Source organism: Haliotis rubra, unplaced genomic scaffold (assembly GCF_003918875.1).
Source record: "Haliotis rubra isolate DU_JTF1 unplaced genomic scaffold, ASM391887v1 Scf321, whole genome shotgun sequence".
Taxonomy (NCBI): Eukaryota; Metazoa; Mollusca; class Gastropoda; order Lepetellida; family Haliotidae; genus Haliotis; species Haliotis rubra.
Window position 1 is genome coordinate 944,048 of NW_025766993.1, and position 20,758 is coordinate 964,805.

The following is a 20,758-nucleotide window of genomic DNA, read 5'->3' on the forward strand; positions in this document are numbered from 1 at the left end:
GACCTTGTGGCAGCCCCTGGCGGCCATTGTTGTGAGGTACTACATGCATCACTTTGTCAACTAGTTGCATGTAACGGACCAACAATGGCAAGACTGAGGAGGATTTACTGGGACTTAGACGAGATAAATAACTTGTGAAATGTTGCCTTTGAAGTGGTGAACCTGGCACTTTGTTTCAGTCGCGTCCTGGAACAACTGAGAACCTGTATTAGAGATACTTTCATCATCAGGTGCTTTGTAATTGTTTAAAAGGTGTAAATGTCAGATGAGTTTATACATTTGGGATTTGACAAAACATTGTTTGGAAAAGAGGGACACATTGTTTTTGGTTTATCTGTATGTTTTTGCCATTTGTTTTATGTCGCTAGAATGCTACACCTTGCAAATGACCTTGGAAGCTAGGATAATGGCGAAAATGAACTCAATCATTCATATAAAAATATTTAGCTTTGTTTGTAGAGACAGAATTCTGTTAGGTCTGTAAAACAGTTTGAAATACATCATTCAGGAAGAAATACACTATTTCCACGGCCCTGGCTTTGATCCAAAGGAAATAAAGAGATATGAGTAGAATGTTTCATAACCATCTATGAATATTGTTGTTACTTTTTGGCGGCCATGTTTCTGATGTACACAAAGAAAAAAAACGTTTTTGTATCCCCAGTTAGCAAGAATGACGCTTCAGTCATGTGTGATCAATGGCGGCATGTAAATACACTCTCTAGGGCGTGGAGGTGTAAAACAGATCCAACCCGGACACATCAAACAGAAAACTTATCCTAACACTGTCCTATCCATTGGATCAAAAACTTTATTGAATGTTGGAGCCAAAAGTTCAGACACTTTTCACAGTCATCAATAAATTTTCTTAATATTGAAATATTGTATTACACTCGAGGAAAATAAACTCTGAAAAAAGAACACTCCTTGCTTAGAGCCATCTCATTGGGCGAGAGATTGTCAGTAAATCTAAATATTTGAGGCAAACATAAAGACATGCGGCTATCAGCATGGAGACAACGGCTGTCCAAGGATCAATGGCTGGACTTTGTAATGATAAAAGCTACTGTGGACTTTCTAACCTTATGTTTACATTTTCCAGCACTTCTAGGGGTGATATTTAGGTGATTGTAGGTTCAATTGTCTTTTCATCAGCCTGTCGCTCATACACTCACGTAAACAGGACAAACAAATTGGGACCTCTTCAGATCTGATGAAGAAGGGTTTGTCCAAACTGGACTTTGAGATTAGGGCGCATAGTCCGACTGACACCAGTCGGATCCCAACCCTCGGAACAAAGTACCCATTTGTGAAATCTTTCAACCAACATTAAGTTGAATAACTCACCAAGCTGGGCACGGTGATGAATGACTTTCGTGCTGGTGTACATTGTGTTTGAGGTTGCGTTGCTCACAAGTTAAACATGACTTGCGTTTGATTGCCTTCTGATGCATAGACTGTCTTCTCAAGTATGGTGTGTACAATTGGTGGGTAAATACAGGGATCCCACTGGCCCGCCAAGACTTGCAGTTATCTGAAACACGCTATGAAATACTGGTACTCTTAAATTCCTCACTAGTTGCAAGGAAAATATTCTCAGATTCTCAGTGATGTTAGATTACAGAAAACAATGCAGATTTGTAATCACAATTTAGTGTAGTGAGTGAGTTAAGATTTTAAGTCAAACAGCAGTATTTCAGCTATAGCGTGACTAGACAATTTATTGTAATTACATACAGTATGATAGCAGATTTTATATGTAGTTTGAAGAAATATTGAAATCTGAGGGTGAAAAGTTACTTTTAAGAATAGTGACAGTTTTGATGAACTGTATAATTAAGCGCAAGAATGTAGGTTTTTTGTCAGTGACGAAGAAACAATAATCTCGTTGAATATTTCCTGTCAAGTTTCCGTCTTATCTGATCAAGGGAAGTGAGGAATATTTAACACCCTTTTTTCTCCCTGTTTGTGTTTTGACATGTCGAGTCCATATGCGGGGGGCATTGTGTGCAGGGACAGATGTGTTTTTACTGCTGCAAAGTGGTCTTCGATGTACGCTGTCACGTAACTTCTGCTATTTTGTCTGCCGAGAGAGGAGGAAATTACTTGGCTGCGGCTACATTCTGAGGCAGTGTGTGAAAAACTGTGATAACCTTGGTATTTAACACTTACTTTCTCTTCCTCCAAGCACTGTCTTGAGGGAGCTGTTTCTCTCACACTGCCATATTCCGAGATTGCCAGATCTTAAACTGTCTGTGGAGACCTTTACTTGCTGAACCATGTCAAATGTGATCGTGTCTTATGAGAGTGGATTTAGCTAGGTCTTACAGAGGTGTGCCTTCAGGGACATGCCTTGGTCTAGTGGGTAATATGTTTGCTTGTCTTGTCAGAAATGTCTGGGTTTGATTCTGACACTGTCTGATCACACTTTGTATCATCTTTGTAGACTTGTGTCTTTAGGGACAATTGTTGGTCCACTGGGTAATGTGTTTGCTTGTCTTACAAAAAGATGTAAGGTTGATTTTGAAACACTGCCTGACCATCCAATCTTTAGAGACTTCGGTCTTCTTTGTTGTGGTTGAGTTTCATCCACAGGAGACTTAGTTCTCCGAGTGTAATTTGTTTGCTTGGCTTGCAAAAGTATCATGTTTTCTTCATAAGCAACTTCTAAAAACGTAGAATTCCTCTTTTTAAGCCTTTTACAGCTTCAATGAGGTGGGCTGGTTCAGCTGATAATGCATTTGCAAGTCATGGTTGTCTGGGTCCATTTTTTAACACATCAAGCACGAATATTGATGATTTCAAACTCATAAAGGCCAGCGGTATATATGCCTCTGAAGCAGTTTCTCCATTAAAGAGAAGTGCTTATTGATTGACAAAAATGTCAGAGATTTTTATTTGGAAATTTCTTCCGACTCCTAACTACCTGTATTTACATTTCATGAACTGACGGTGTTATATGTTATTGTGCACACAACTGTAAAAAGTCTATTGCATTAATTGTGTGCCGTTAATATTCCCCAGGTCAGCCTTGCATAACATTATTACTTTGGTGGACGACCTTGCATTCATTTGCTTCTAACTTTGCCCCGGAGATACAAGAGGGGTGAGAAATATGTATTGAACCTGCTGGGTTATTATCGCCGAGATAATTCGTGGCAGGAGACGCTCGACACAGGTAGAATTAAATGGGGGTCGAGGGAAAAGGCCACAATAGCCTTGTCCGCTCAGCACAGCTCTTCACAATACATGATTTAGTGCTCATGACACAGGCATAATATCTACATTGCTCACCCTCGACTAATGGTCTGCACCCTCGTTAGGATGCAGAGTAACTTCCCTTGTCACCCTTTACAGCCAGGTGTGAATGGTCATTAATGCCGTGTCGTTAAAGGACATTGTGGAGGTTGAACATTACCATGATAGCCACAGCATACGGCCATTTTACTAATGGCTGGAATTAGGTTATGCCATGTGTGAGTGGTTTTTGTGATGGGATTAAAACAGATCGTGATCGAGAAATTGCAGAGTGGAGATAAACGCCACTTGATGAAAATAGAAACTACATTTCCTGTACAAACCGCACAGTTCCATTTACAGAGAGAAAAGTCCACCTGAATTACTCAGGGGACACTAAGCAATTGGATAGTTAAGTGATGACCAGACACCTTTCCCCACTACAGCATACAAATGAGTTAATGTGATAAAACTCTTGTTACTTGAAGTAGTGGAGAAGAAGGTGTTAGCATGTATGTAAAGCAACTTGTGAATGTGCCATATATGGGAGTTACTTGCAGTTAAAACAGTAACATCTGCATGCATGCAGAAGCAGTATTTTCAAGGGAGGGTTAAACATAAACAGTTTTCAAAAATTAATGAAACATATTGATAAACAGTTTTGGAGGTGTCTAGAATAGTGAGGAAAGGATGTATCGCACATACCCCTTGTATTCTATTTGATTAAATCATTTGGTTACAGAAGCCAAAGCAACAAGTGTTGAAATATTTAATTTAGGAACTGATTTATTGTAGTTGGGGTAGGCTGCAAGATGTGAAGATCGGTCTCTACTGACTGGAAGGGTTTGATATTGCCCTTTACCATGACCATGTTCACTATCCTTGACCTGTTCGTGATCTGATGGTCACGCTCCTGCTTGAGCAAACCACAATAACAGAGTATTTTAGTGGAAGGAAATGATTGCTTCACACTTTCAGCCTTGAATGACAGTATATGCCTGTCTTACTCATGAAAGAGTAAGGGAGTTTTTCACCACACTCAGCAATGTTCCAGCTATATGGCAGTGATCTGTAAATAATCAAGTCTGGACCAGACAATCCAGTGATCAATATCATGATCATCAATCTACGCAATTGGGATACAATGACGTGTCAACCAAGTCAGCAAGCCAGACATCCCGATCCCGTTAGTCGCCTCTTACAATAATCATGAGTTACTGAAGATCAATTCTGACCTGGATCTTCACAGGCAACTCATGAAAGAACCAAGAACATTAACTTGTTTGGCGTTTCCTGTTAAATCCCTGTCAGTAAGTGTGTTCTTGTTGATATGTGTGTTGCATGTAAACCCAGCTTTCTCTATTCCAAACAAAGATCGTATAGATGGGATAAGTGAGTATAAATCTCATAATCCATGCTCAATATCAACTATACTCATAACGACAAGCTGTCAAATATGTTGTAGTTGATTGTATCTTTGATTTAAATATGTATTGAATTTTGTTATTTGTGAGACACTTTCTCAGGAAAGATTCTGTAGATTTGGAGTAAATTGAAGTTAATTATGTTAGATAGTATTAAATCATGCATGTTAAATCCTAACCTGATACTCTTTTGATGGGAGGTGTATTATAAATGATCTAATCTTATTTGTATGACATTGATGTAAGTAACCCAACATAGCTTCCCTTCCTGCAGGGCATTCGTGGTTCAGAACATCGGACCACATACTTTCTGTATTAACTCATCTTGGAACCATGGCAAGCATGTCATGTTAATCATCAATCAGACTTCATCAATCATTAGCTTTTGACTGATTTTCCATCCCGAGAATGAACGAGCATTCCGGCGATTCATATTGAGGACGGTTAGAAAAACATTTTGGAGATCCATAGTTGGAAGGGAAGTAGCATGAATTTAATGCCTTTGATAAGTGACTGTAGGCAACTGAGAAGGAAGAAAAGAGGCAAATTTGTTTTTCCTTGCATCCTTACGAGGGAAAGTGTTTGAATTCTTCCTTTAATGATAGGTCCCCGTTACTTGTGGAGAGTGGACAAAGACAGGGGTTGGGGAGGTAAGAAAAAGGGGGATAGCTGGTGTAAATTCACAGCTTTTCTGAGCAGTGTTTGCTGAGGAGAAATAAGAGTTTCCCCTTTGCTCTCCATGGCTTATTGTGTGACAAGTGTTACCAGTTGTACCCCGCCTGTACATACCTGCACTGAATCTGTGTTAGTGTGTGTTTAAACCTGGAGTGCCGGCAGTTACACACATCTACATGCAGTCATTTTTATCTGTGTAGTACGTTTGCCATGATCAACCAGCCTATACCGAATTAAACCTGGAGTACTAGCAGTTACACAAATCTCCATGCAATCGCTTTTATCTGTGTAGTACGTCTGCCATGATCAACCAGCCTATACTCGATTTTAAAATGTTTTCGGTTTCAGGATAATACTGAATAGGAAATTGCATGGAATCATGGAACGTTTGAATCGCGTATTATTTATCTGTAATGTGATATGATTTATGTCTCTTGAAATTCGATTTTCTGTGTTTAGGGAGACCGTTAATAAGCATGACAAATAACTACTTTCAAAAATGCAAATTTCTTCCATACTGTGCAATGAATTTACTGACCAGTAATTAAGATTAATTACTTTAAATCTTGATTTATAAGATCTCTTTGGAATTGTTTAATGATTTCAGAAATCGTAATATATTGTCCTGTCTTGCAGAAGAAAAAATAAATTTAAATAACTTTATTACTAACATATTGCCATGGTTAGGGGGACAGTGATAGATAACTCACTGATAGCACTGATAATATTTCAAACGTATCAAACTTTTCTTTAGATAATACTTCATCAAACTGCCATTGATTATTTGTCAGAATGAAAATACAGTGGATTGTGTCGTAGAGTGCCATTCAACACTTGTATCAATCTTAGAACCTGATTGCTGAGATTTGCAAACAAATTTCTTGACTTTGTAAATATGCTTTGTGTTCATGGCCCTAGTTTCATTTAACTCTGACGAATGTAAAAACCATTTAATCCTGTTAATCCATAAATACGTGGTAGTTTTCGACACATTCATGTCATCCAACTTAAAATAGTTATTTAATTTTTTTTAAATCATTATGTGGAGTTATTGAGCTGTTTTTAGTAACTAGTTGTAACAATAAATATTTTTAAATAATGATAATTAGTGGTAGGTATATATCATGCAGTTGTAACAATAGATATTTTTAAATACTTTTAATTACTTGCAGGCATATATCATGTAGTTTGATATCTGTCACTACAGTAAGCGCAATATAGTCACAAACATGAAGGTATTGATTCCCTGACTTATATATATATGGCTTCCAATAGCTTTCCCTTTTGTTAAATGTCAATCTTGTCTGTTGTGGGTCCACACTGGAAACCTATTACTTGTGTCCACTCCCAGTTATTCCTAATTCCCAACCACCGTGACGAGCTGTATTAAAATATGGCCAATCTATTGACTGCACCATACTGCGTGACATTATTGAAAATTACATGCTAGTAGTCCTTGAATAAAATAACTCTGCGAGATCCATATTGTTAGCGTGGAGAAGTGAATACAATTCATTGTCGAGGTTGGCATTATCCTGCCATAGGTCAGAATTTCAGGATTTAGTAACAGGGGGTATGTGAGGAGGTTTGAGCTCCCAGTTCATCCCAGCATGCATCATTATTTGCAAAAGCTGGAGTGCATTTAACAAGAATCCATATACCTCTTTGTCGAGAGTCCACGGCCACTCTCAACAGATGGATGACCAATTGGATATTTGATGTTGGTGAAGGCGAGGAAAAACCCTTTATCTCGATAGTTCCCTGTTGGGAGCGTCCAAGGGCTGTCTTGTCCAACACATTGTTTCTGATGACCAGTCTACCTGTGGCCGAGGGGTCACGAAGGACCTATCCAGGTGGGCTTTGTCAAAAATCAGAAAATTCAAGACCTGTCAGGAAATGTTGTGCCTGGCAAACGTGGGACACAGCAGCTCACGTTAGCTTATGGGTCAATGGTGGTGCAAAGAAATTGTGGTAATGAGCTTGGCTTTTGTAATGGTTTCTCTGAAAAGAGGAAACAGTGATAGGTAATTACGCATTCCGCGGGACAAGCCTGGTCTGGCTGGGGAAGCAAATGTTTCTTTATGGTAGCCATTTCTCCGCATCCCCCGAAATGACACCCTGACCGAACCTGTTTTCATTGAAACATAATCTCAGCAATCTTAAATCAATGTCCATAATGGACTGATCTGGGCTTGTTTGTTATAATCAGTTTGAAACCAAATACTATGTCCTGGGGCATTGTTTAGAGGTGGCATGAAGCTTGTAATACAAATGTGTGGAAACACAACTACAATCACAAGTTGACTAGTCTCCATTTAATTTGACGTCTGCCTGAACTGTCTGGCTTGGAACTCTTGGTTGGGTATGAAGCATTCAATTTTACATAATTACAGACTGCATCATAACAATTAAATTAAACCACTGACAATGGCATCGCATATGAGGTTTTCCTGACAACCAGTGATCATCAAATAAAATTTGTCCATTTGACCTGGCTTGTCAGTCAGTTGACAGGAGGACAGTATGGGTGAGAGTTCATGCTTGGTGCAAGGGTAAAACTCTTGATCCTGAGATTATCATTTTGGTCATGTGAGGTGGTCAGGTTCCCAAGACTACTTGAACAGTGTCAAGCTATTGTGGAAGCATTTCATATTCTGTAATTAAAGGATTTAATAGTGAATAGATCGAGTAAACAGAGCCTAGAATGTCCTTGAAAGAATGTCCACTGATAGCCAGTTAAGCTGCCTTTTATATGCAAGAATTTGAAGCTTGTAATATTCATCTTTGATTCTTGTGCCCTTTTCGTAAGTGGTAATTACGTTGGTACCTACAAAGGCTTTCAAATGGCCATGTTCAACAAGATGTACAAGATGAGATTGTTGTAGAATTGTCAGTTATGAATTATATCTTCTAGTCTGCAGACAGTCAGGAGTGATGAGCTGCATGACCAAAACACACACTTGGAATAAGTTGTCAGTCTAGTAGCGTTACAGTGATTTGAATCATCGACACCTTGGAATAAGAATCTCAGCAGATGACATAAGGTCACATGGTTTCTGATGAAGTTTGCACGATTTTTTGAGTCATCATGTCTAAGTGTCTTAGATTCAGGAAATTGAATCATTCCCTTCTCCCCTCGAACAGACAAGTGAGATGTACAACCGCAATGATTTCCTGAAGAATTAGTTTGGCAGCCATATTGAGCACAGAACATATTGTTGTATCAAGATTAATGATTTCATATTTTGTGACTGAAGAGCATATTAGGGAATATGTTTACACATTACATACACTGCTTCTAACTTGTAACCAATCAACTTCTACTCCAGTAAACAAACTGGCAGTACATAGATATGTTTACAAAGAGATGGTCTATAAATGGCATTCGTTCAGAGTCTGGGTGTATTTTATTTTAATAGTCATCAGGGGCAAATGACACGTTTCATGCCATGTTGAAACATGAGTACCTCCTATTACGAGCGCCACCTCCGTATATCCTTGTGTATTGATCTCAGCTAATGCTTAGAGTTGATGCTTTGTTTCTTATAGGCAATTTATCAGCATTACATTAATTTCTGTTGATGTGCAGTCATATGGAAAGACAAATCATTTGCAATATCAGTGGCAGCCTTTCTGCCACTGTCTGGTCACGGGAAGGAGCTGCAATCCATCTTGCCTGTGATGCAGCAAAACCTGCTGTAATAAGCTTAAGTCAAACACCTCAACTTTCTTTATGGAAGATTGATTGACCACCCTTCAAAATGAAAAATTACCGGCATTAGCATTATGTAAACATGAAGGTCATGGTTTACGGGAATAGTAGCTCAGAGGTGTGAAAAACAAACAACATAATTCAAGATTGAATGGCTGTAAACTCAGATTGAAAGGTTCTGTTCTTGTCATTCTGATGTCTGTGAAAGAAATGGATGCAGTTTAGAATATCTGCTATTCATTAAGGCTTGGTCAATGGTCTGGGCCAACATTCATTAATCTCCCTTGAAAGGACAGGCACCGTGCCCAAATCAATAGAGATTACCTCCCCTTGACCCCTTCATGCTCAGGTAAATATGAGCAGACGTCAACACGTGGCAGGAATCTTGAGATGAATAAAGGACATTAAGATTGTGGCAAGGTCTTCCTCCCACCATCCTATTGTGTGCCCTTGACAGCGGAGGTGCAGTTGCCAGGAAGTCCAGTCCCTGGACACTGGTCTGGACCAGTAATATTCATTATTATTCATTAAAAGTTTGCAAGCTCTTGGTCAAGTTAGTCTCAAGAGACAGCTTTTAAACTAGCAAAGATGACCACATTATCTAATGTCATGTATGTGATATTATTCAAAAGTATCTGAAGGGATTACTGATGGCTTGTCCACTCCATCTCATCATTATCCTTGACCAGTCGTATTCAAATTTATTCATTAGTGGTTTGATATGCTTTGGTACAGGGCTTGATCCTGCCCTCATTATCTTGCAGCTTTTGAGCTTTTGACCACATACTATCTAATTTCATTGTACTCTTTATTTTACTTTTGAGTCACTGCTGGATTTAACCTATCAAAGGCAAAAAGTTGTAAGGATCTGAAAACAGCCAGTGTTAATCTGCAAGCTGTTCCTTTGAAATACCTATTTTGCCTGAGGGAGAAAGCCTGAAAGTCGAAGTGATTGTCTGGCCCAGCATATGGTCATAGTTGAACACAAAGCCAAGTTGTTTTATGTTCCTTTGAATCTCTGTGTCCTTTTGAGTGTGTTCCAGGTGACAGCCTTGCCATTGACCAGTGGTCAGTTGTATGCTCGGTCCATCAATCGGCCATTTGGTCATTGGACTGTTTTGTTAGGTGTGCCCTCAGGTGGTCTGCTGGCCCCTATTCTTTCAGTGCCTGATTTTAAGGGCTCTCATTTTCAACATTCGTCTGGATTAATTATGATCATGAAGGCTATCTTTGCTAACTCTTGTATTATCGGTTTGCAGGCTTTGTTCTCCATGTATTTGTCTGTTTAATTTGTCCTGTCGATGTTCTGACCTGAATAATTAACACACAAAAACTTCTTGGATGAAAGGTTTATTAAATTATCGCACATCTGTTTTATTTTAAATGTGTGGATTTTGAAGGGAATTTGTCATGCTTCTGTTCTTGTGTATTTGATTATTTTTAGTGCCAGTCACATGGAATCAGAGGCTTCTAAAACTTAAATTTCTGAATGGTCTAATTACAGGAAATTGACTCAGTCAGTTTCAACGAATTTTCAACAATATTTCAGATAAGAATGGAAAAAAATATATAACTTTGGAACACTGATAAAGATGTTTTGAATGCGTGATATGAAGATTGATATTTCTGCGTGGAATTTGGTTAAGATACGTGTGGTCATCTTCTCTGTAATGTTTAAAAGAGAAAATTTGCTGAAATTGAAATAATTTTCTGAATCAACCCAAGATTGAACAGCGTTAAATTGCTTTAATAGATGTTTTCCATTACGTTTGCATTTGCAACCAAATTTGTTTCAAGCAAACATTGCATTGATGAAACCGTCTTGAATTTAAAGAGATGTGTGAGAAAACGCTCATTAATCCAACATAGCAACATCACTTTTTTGGAATCAATTTTGACACGATTCCATTAATAGAATTAAATCATCAAAAAATAGACCCTGTTTGAGTTTTTGTCTCCAAGTCAAGGAATGGGGTATTAATTATTCATCTTCATCTGGAGACTCTGGCGCACGCCACCTTCGTCTTAGAGAAGCAATTTACAGAGACCGGGTTCTCACAGTTAAAAAACTTACCAATGCAGTTTGAATTCCTCCCCAGGGATTAACATTGATTGTACTCTTGACTTGGCATGTTATCTTCATTTATCAAACCCAATTAAAAAAAACATGGCGTTAATAGGCCAAGGTTTTTCATATTTCATTTTCGTCTTTCTCCAAGTTTGAATGGAAAGATGGGACAAATTTTATTGATCAATATCATTTTTCAATGCGTGTATTTCTAAAGTTTTCATCTGTATTGATACCGTGTGAATTCTTTTTAGAAAGTTGTGATACTGGTTCTTAGGCAAGATGTTATGCGACAATTGGATTTTCAATTTCTTCTGTGAATGAGACAATCTGCCACAAATTACAGACAACCTTAGTGCTCAGGCCTGCGTGTATGTGCAGATTTGAGAACTCCCACCAGTCTTGTTCTTGAGCGTTAACAAAAGATTGGGTGGTTTCAGTGTGTGGCTTGGTTATTGTGTTATCATATGATGGCTTTGATTGTTACTCTTTTTATCGACCACTGGTTTAGACGCCTCTGTGGTATGGCAGAAGAATACTGCTGTAGGAAGTCAGGCAACAGACAATTTGCTTTTTCATGCACATTGTGTGTGTCTAGTGTGTGTCTAGTGTACCTGAAGAGCATGCTTAGCATTTTTCAGAACACCTGGTGTTGACACAGACTTTCAGTGATATTTGAGGCAGTGTGGTAGCCTAGTGGTTAAAGCATCTGCTCGTCACACCAAAGACCTGAGTTCAGTTCCCCACATAGGTTCAATGTGTGAGGCCCATTTCTGGTGTCCCTCTGTGATATTGTTGACTGACTGACAGTATGGTTTTATGCTGCTTTTAGCAATATTACCAGCAATATCACGGCGGGGGACACCAGAAATGGGCTTCACAAATTGTACCCATGTGAGGAATCGAACCCAGGCCTTCGGCGTGACGACCGAACACTTTAACCACTAGGCTACCCCACCGACCCGTGATATTGCTGGAATATTGCTAAAAGCTGTGTAAAAGCATGCTCATTCACTCATTCATTCAGTGATATTCATATAATTAACTTTGCCTTTTATACACAATGGAACCTGTTTTAGCAGATATCGTAAGTGATTGTTCTTTGATGTTGACATAAGTATATTTCTTTGGTCGTGACTCAGTTATTTACAGGACAATGTGCTAAAGTTCACTGTTGTTGATGGTACATATTTTAGAGAATAAAACTTTTTTAATTAAAATAAAATACAATAAAAAGGAGCCCAGAGACTTTCTTGTGGTAATCTAAACTTGCATGGACTACATTGGGTATATTTGTTTCAGGGTCTGTATTACAGGCTACATAAAGCCATATTCACTAACTCAGATGCCCACTAATCTATATTTCAAGTCAGCCATACATGTCAAAGTGCTGCAGATATCCAAATACGAGTCATATATAGATTTCAGCGTGTTCGGTACAGGCTAGGTATGTCTGTATGCCTGTTTTGCATGAGGTAACATTTGGTGTGGAGGTGTTGTAAACAGAACCACATGTTACCAAGGATTATGGCAACAATGTGTCCAGAACACATGATTATACCATCACAGTGATACAGTGCAGTGGTAGCATCACTGCTCCATCATCATCCTCATCCTCATCCTCATCCTCATCTCCGTCATAGGGGTGGTGGGGTAGCCTAGTGGTTAAAGTGTTGGCTCGTCACGCCAAAGACCCGGGTTCGAATCCCCACATGGGTACAATGTGTGAAGCCCATTTCTGGTGTCCCCCGCTGTGATGTTGCTGGAATATTGCTAAAAGTGGCGTAAAACCTAAGTCAGTCAGTCAGTCCTCCTCCCCCTCCTCCTCCTCCTCATCATCATCATCATCATCATCATCATCATCACCACCATCATCATCATCATCATCATCATCATCATCATCATCATCATCATCACCATCATCATCACCACCATCACAAGCTCTTATTGGTATGAAGGTCATTATCAATACTGTACATTGTTGATCTATTATTCCCATCAATATCAGACCAGGTGTGGTTTAAAGTCACGTTTCATATTCTTGTGTATATATATGAACTGTTTCACCTCAGGAGTAAGAAAATCAACACTATGAATAAATTAACGCTTTTTGAGTTGTACATGTGATTGCAGATAGATATGTGAATATTTATGATGATTGACAACACACTCTCACATTCGCAATGAAGTCTTTTATCACACAAAACAGTTGTCCCCTTTAATCATTACGATTCTGTCCCTTTCTTGTACCTTTTTGTAATGCTGATGATGTATATAACTGGCTAGAACATCGATTTCTAGCTTCTTTACTGGTTGTATATGAAGTATGTGGATACTTCTAGTCATGGTGCAAAACTATTCAAACAACTTCAAACATCAGATGTTCAATAAGCCCTCAAACACCAAAACCACCGACCACCCAACCACAAGGCCTTAGTTGATTGGTCACCATTTAGTGTGGTTCACCAACCACAGTGTATTTTTCCAGATATTAGTGGTTATCTGTCAGGGGACTTTAGTACCTATTTATTGCAGGTTAAGGAAGTGGTGTTGACACTGTGTGTGTGTACTGGGGCCTCCTTCAGTGGGGTCCTCTAGCACGAGCTGTGGATTATAGCCAGTGATACAAACTCACTGGAAGGGTCTTATCTAAGGAGTCTTCAAAGGTTAATAGGCTGAAGAGCAATAAATGAAACCAAGTCACTGTAGAGCGTGTAAAAGTCCTTATCATTGGATTCATGTTTACTTTAGTGTGTGTAATTCCTGATTAATTGCTTAATGAATTCATGCCTCTTTTAGAAGAACTCTTTGATAATTTCGGAGCACCTCGTAAATGCTTATTTTGAGGAGAAAGTCAGTGGTTGGGTTAATGCTTGTTTGTATATTCATAAATTATTTTCTGGTATAATAACTAATTAATTGTTGAATATTCATACAATATTGGGTGTAATCTTTCATATTTGGTTATATAATCAAACAAAATTCTCTGGTATAATAGTGCATGTTTGGTTATTTATTCCAACAATGTTTTCTTGTATAGTAGTGGATATTTGGGTTATAAATAGACACAATATTCTCTGGTATGTTTACACATATTAAATATTTTTCTTTCATGATAAATTGCTTGGTGAGTTTCTGCTTCTTCAAGAGCATTTTTTTAATAATTTCTGAGTACCTTTTAAAAGATGTATTGTGAAAGAAATATCTCTGTGTTTATGTTTTCATGTTTTGCTGTATATTTAAACAATTTACTTTGGCATTATAACACAGATACGATGTATATTTTACCTGTGAGGGCTCCGGAAAAATGGGTATTGTGTTGTTGATAATCAGTAATATGTTACCAGTTCAAAGTTAACCAGTGTGAGGTGATGTTGTCCATCAACATGGCCATGTGTATGATATGAAATATTGTGTAACACTTGATATTTCCCCAGCTCACATGCGGTTTACGTTAGCCATGTGCTAAATGCGTACCTGGTTGTCACTCACACTGCTGGTAAATCTTACACAGCTCCTCTTCCGAATTCACACTTTCTCAGCTTGTTCAATCATGAATTGGGCTTCCTCAGGGTTTTTTAAGGTTAATTTATCAAGAACATGTTGTCCTCCCTAAATTGTTACCATGGCAACGAAGAGGTTACAAGTGCATCCTGATTGACATTGTATTAGATTTGCAGTGTGCTCTAATGAGAAAGGACAAATTTGCTGATGGGAAGATTGTCAACTTGGAATGAAACAAAGGGAGAAAGTTGGAGATGAAATCTTATTTTTGGCAGTATTTAATGGCTGAAAATTGAGATGCGAAGATGCAAGTGTTTTGGTTTGGAGTGAGAATGGATGAAATGTGTAGACATGGGATCTTTGGTCAAAGGTCTGCAAGCATATGGTAGCCACATTGTCGGAGGAAACAGTAGTCATATTTGCTTGTCTACTTACCCTGTGTGTTGTGTTTGTGTGATTGAGACAGAGTGTTGACAGCTATACGGCTTGATCACCACCCTATATTGGTATAAGGTTGCCCATTGCACCTCTCAAAGAGCAGACGGACTGACCAGCGGCTACTATCAACATAACTCTTGGTGATGTTACAACATGGGTAACATTCCCCCTCCCACTATCAGTGGGGTAATGTGCATTAAACCTTGTTGAAAAACAAATTATCAAGTCTGTGATCAATTAAAGCGTCTGGTATGCAGACTTCGTTGTGTCTAGTGGAGATATGCTTGAGTTTGCTGGTAGTAATTCCTTCAAGATCTGTAATGAGGTGCATCGTGTGATTGCATAATACTGTCCCAGAATTCACCTCTACAAGCAGATAAAGTGTCAGTTTACAATTTATATAGCTATCGGTCATGTTTACTTTCCCCCTTTCCAAAATATTACTTTCATGTTATTGACATGAAATCCTTATTTTGAAAACACATTCCTCTATCAAGGGTGTTTGAAATTTTCGAACTATATTGTAAAACGTGTTCACGATATTTGAGAATGTGAAATTTTAACTAAGACAAACTGTGGAAAGAATGAGCCTGTGAATTCTGGAAATCTTGTTTTGTTTGCCCAGAAACCAACCTGTCAGGGATTCCTGAGGCTCGGATTAGTCGTATCATTTCTAAGAAAACAAATTCGGTGGGGTTATTTGTTAACACTCTTGGCAATGAGATACCCTGAATTGGACTGTGACACGAGAACAGGCAGGAGAGCTGGGTGCAGGTTTTGAAGTTTGGTCGAAGTAGAGCTGTTTTGTGATATCGAATGCTTAAAGTCTCGTCTAATAATGGAGTTTTGCTGTTGTTTGAGAATAAAACAAATAAAAGTTGTGCTGTGATTGATTTCCATCGTCATGCACCTAGGTAGGTCATTTAAAGATTGCTCTCTCTTTTTTTATTCAATCACAAATAAAGGAGTGTTGTTTCGGACAGTGTGAATTGATTTCACATTTAAATGAAGATTGATGAAAGGTATTAGGTTAACACAGAAAAGCGTTGATAAATCACAGCATGTTCGGCAACCATTTTGCATCGTAAGAGGAGAATAAACTGGAGTTAATTTCACCAGTTTCAGGTCAAGAAAATTAGATTTGAAAAGTTTGTTTGAAAGATAAATAACCAGTCTCCTTCTTGAATAAATAAGCCAGCAAAATCTGCTTAATGAGCTTTCCTTTTCTTCATTCGTTCATCTGTCATTCTGGCAGTTCATTTAGCTTTCCCCTTGATTAAGTTTTATGCTGTGCAGCTCACATTCTGGCTGACGATAAGGTTAAGTCTCCACATTTGAAATGAAAGATCAGGCAAGAAAACAATGCGAATATGATTGATTTGTGTGGGTACAGTTTGCAGGGAAATAATTCTTTTGATGTTTTGAAAATATGAATAATGCATCATAGACGTACAGTTCTTTCATGGATTGCTGTGACAATCTGGACTTGAAGTCAGTTGTGTACACTTGTTCCCTATCCATTGGGATGAATGGATACAACTGTTGCCTGCATGATTCATCTCATTGTTATGTCTAGGCGGGTAATAGGTTTATATCTACTCATGCGAGACCCAGACTATTTATGTTTATTCTCTGCTGTTTACCATAGAAACGGGACAATAGGAAGCAGAAGATGTACTCAGATGGTAATGAGACAAGTTGAAACATTGACGTTTTGCTAACCTCACAAGCCAGCATTGCGTGAGTCTGAAAGGGCCTGTGGTGAAAATGTCACATTTCATGAAATACATTTTAATGATTAGGTTTACACCAGGCAGATGAGGGTGTGAAACTGATGATCGCATGTTGTATACAATAGCCATATTGAGCAATCATTAGACTTGGGAAATCAAGCATTGAAAATCGATGAGCGGTCCGATTAACTGTTTGAAATGGAGGATGTTTCAGGGAAAAATGTCAAAATGGCATGGTTAGATTTCATTACATGTATTGATGTGCTTTGTTTTAACATGGTATTTGTGTGTGAAGCTAGGACTAATGACAACTAACACTGGGGCAGCATGTTGCACATGTGAGGATGTACTTGTTTAAATACCAGATAGGAATGGAACATGCGGCCATGTTGTGTCGGCCATGTTGGAATCAGAGCATCGCAGTGTGAAGCCTTTTTCTGAAAATGCAAATCAGCAATTTTCTTTTTTCTAACACAGTGGATTTTGGTAGCCCAGTTTTTATAAGTGTGTTTGCATGTCTTGATGAACGCTTCAAATCCTCCATGGTATGATGTGTGTTAAAACTTTTTAGTCTCGCAGCAAATGTCTTCAGAAGTGATTATGTGCCACAAAGCAGTATGAATTCGAACCATTAAAGCCAACGGGTAGTTAGTCTTGAATATTTGCCGAAACAGATTCCAAAGGCTGTAAAAGGCAAAAGAGTGATGAAAATTATACGAAGGATCACTGAAAACTTATGTCGACAGGTGTTCATGAACACACACTCAGTTCAAGATAATATCTGGTTATGATGTAGTTGGCTATAGAACTGTTTATCAATTTAAATTTGACATCTTTATAATGTTAGCTGACAAGTGTCACTCAAATAAATACTTGCAAATACAGCAAATGTATTAGATTTGGCAGGCTGGCAGCAAACAATGAGGAAACTTTCTGCCACCCAGTTAAATGAAGTTTCCCCAATCTTCTTGAGACCAGATTTCATTCTAATGTTCATTTGGTAAAATTAACTGGTTTAAAATAAGACAGATTCCAGGATCTCTTGCCAAAAACCCTTCCAGGCAACAGACACGGTCTTTATGTGAGTGTAAACCAAACACACTTATCAGTTCAATTCAGATCTACCCAATTACGATGTTTACCCTACAGCATGCTTACTAACACTAAATGGTGGAACTCGTTAAGTTCTCATTACACCTGCTATAAACTACCGATCTCCCAGCATTCCCTTCGACCCCATATCGAGGATACAATACTCACATAATCCTTAGTCGAGGACAGCCTACTGGTTTTCTCAATCTAACCTGTGTCCAATTTCGAACCTTACGGGTTCATGCACGTGCTCTTAATTGAGGCAGAGTTATTGCTGGGTTCATAGTGACTATTTAGAGGATAATTACTGCAGAATCATAATGAGTTTGTGTTTCCTAATGTTGAGTGTTGCTCATAATAGCATGAAAAATTGAGTCAATGGACACAGCAGATGATTGAATTTCAATGTGGCGTGATTTATGTTTATTACCTGACCTAAGGAACTCTGCAGGATTAGTTTTAATTTAAATTTAACTCATCTTCATCACTAAATTAATTCCTTGCCGTATCCTAACTGTGAACAAAGATATATTCTCAGACAGAAAGAGCATATTGTTCGTATGTATGTAAGATATGCCATTTGATGATTCTCACATTATCTGTTGTTAGGCGAGTATTATGTATGGCAAACACTATAGGAATTCCCTTTGAAATAAACCAGCTCTTTTGCAAGGATACTTGGTCTTTCTCATGGCCTTTTATCCTATAGGATAAGCATTTAAGCCCAATACAAATAAATCATTCCTGTCTTTGACCAGTAATTTTTTCCCCTCAGGGAAATATTCCGGCAACACTGACTCTGGAATGATATTTAGCTTTTCGCTTTCCTTTGATCTTACGTCATCTTTGAGTAGTTGTGTCCTGTCATCTTGGCTGCAAACATTTGGAATAAGACCGAGACCTGTTACATTTAATCATGCGGAATATATCTGTCAATTTGAGACTTTTTTCTGATGGATTCTTCACATTGCCACCTTGAATCAGACGACATCATTCCTATGTCGTGACAAGATCATGCTTTGATATGTGTTGAAAAATATTTGTATCATGAACTATTCAAAGGTGTAAGTTAACATTTTAAGCTCATTTGTAAACAAGTGTCATGAATCTTAAAAGACTTTTTTTGAAGCTGAAATTACAGTTGGAGTATTATGAATTCTTAGACGTGTTTGTCGCTAGATGCCAGGTAACCACTGAGGATATCTTAGCAACCGGCCTTGAGATTTATAAGCTCTCCGCCTTGGTGACAGCTTGGTAAATATGAAAGTATATAATACTTGCAGCTCTTAGATAGGGTGTGATCAGGTTGATGTCATTTTAATGTCGTTGTGTGAAATCATATCGAATTCTGCAAATGTTAAGAGTCTTGAAGCTAATAAATATAAGCAATAAAACTAGCAAAGTGAAGAGTCCATTGTATGTTTCAATAATTGCAATGAGACAGTGATAATACTAGGTGTTTGTCAAGATATGAGCATATCCTGCACCACCAGTGACCCAGGTCCCAAATACATGCAAAACCAAGTCAAATGTTTACTTGAAAAAAACCCACAGGAACACATGGTACAAGTCAAAATAGGCAATTGCAAATTATGAAGGGTTATAAAGAAGGAGGACATACTTAATTAGGAGATAAACTAGGTTTTAACGTTAAGGATGCAGTGATTTTGAGATATAGATTGAACAGGATCTAAAATGGATGATGCACACAAATGTACAGGATGTGCTGAGACATGACACATGCATCATCACACAGAAGGTACATAAACACACGAACATTTCATGCATCACCTTCATGAACAGATGCATACAGTGTGCATCAGTATGTTAATGTGCATTTTTACAATTTATGTCAAAAGTTTCTTTTTTACCTAAATTGCTCTTTGTGAAGTCCTTCATTTTGGTAATCAAAATATCTAAAATATGCTGATTTTGTTTCCAGGCTCGGATTCGGATTGTGGATGAGAATGACACGCCCCCACGCTTCTCAAGCTCCCTCTTCCTGGAGACCATCTCCGAGAATGCCCAGCTTGGACAGTCCATATTGAAGGTTGATGTCTCCGACCCAGACACCATCGGCAGCACACAGTTACAGCTGAATGGAAATGGCGCTGAGGATTTCTCTATAAGTCAAGATGGTGGGTGATAAATTGTTTTTACATTCCTTGAGTTTATGGCAACATATAAACATTGCTATGAAGCCCTGCTAACTTGGAAGGTCTTGGATCCATCAGAAATATATGCAGTTTTGAGAATAGAGTGCCTGTATTGCCTGATGGTGCGAATATGAGACTTTTGTCCAAGTTAGGAATGATCAGAGATCATAAGGTAGTGCTGATTGACAACTGGTCCCAGATATAAATTTATCTTATTTAAAAATGTCAAACAAAATATTGATCTGCAAAACAAATCCTGATGGAGCCCACCACAATCTTTAATTTCTGGAACTGAGGCAATCTAGATTTGCCAAATCATTCTAAACTTGAGTCAGAATCATGTTTAATCTATTCTCTTGGGTCTGGAGCTGAGGCGATCTAGACTTGCCAAATCATTCTAGACTTGAGTCAGACTCCTATTTAATCTATTCTCTAGGGTCTGGGAGACAGACAAGAGGTAAGACAATATTGAAGAATCTGTATTGAATTATTTGAGTTGAAGTTCACACAGTTTGTTTTATATATTCTACAGTGTCTGAATTTCTAGACACTGGCTTATCTTTGATGTAGATGTATCCTTTGACCATTTCACATGTCAAACACATCACAGCCCTTCCTGACATTCTCATGATTTTAGTTCCCTTTGCTAACTTTCTGATTTCCATTCCTGCCTTAGTAGAATTCCTTTACTGTACGCCTTTAATGTTAAAAGTGTCCTT

At 38.3% G+C, this 20,758-nt stretch overlaps 1 protein-coding gene across 1 annotated transcript in view; it reads left to right on the forward strand.

Moving 5' to 3' along the window:
- The window catches only part of LOC124283802 (cadherin-related tumor suppressor-like), a 126,583-nt gene that overhangs the window by 45,171 nt on the left and 60,654 nt on the right, over positions 1-20,758 (forward strand). The window contains 1 exon segment of the mRNA XM_046719830.1: positions 19,826-20,021. Within this exon segment, the coding sequence (XP_046575786.1) occupies positions 19,826-20,021 (196 nt within the window).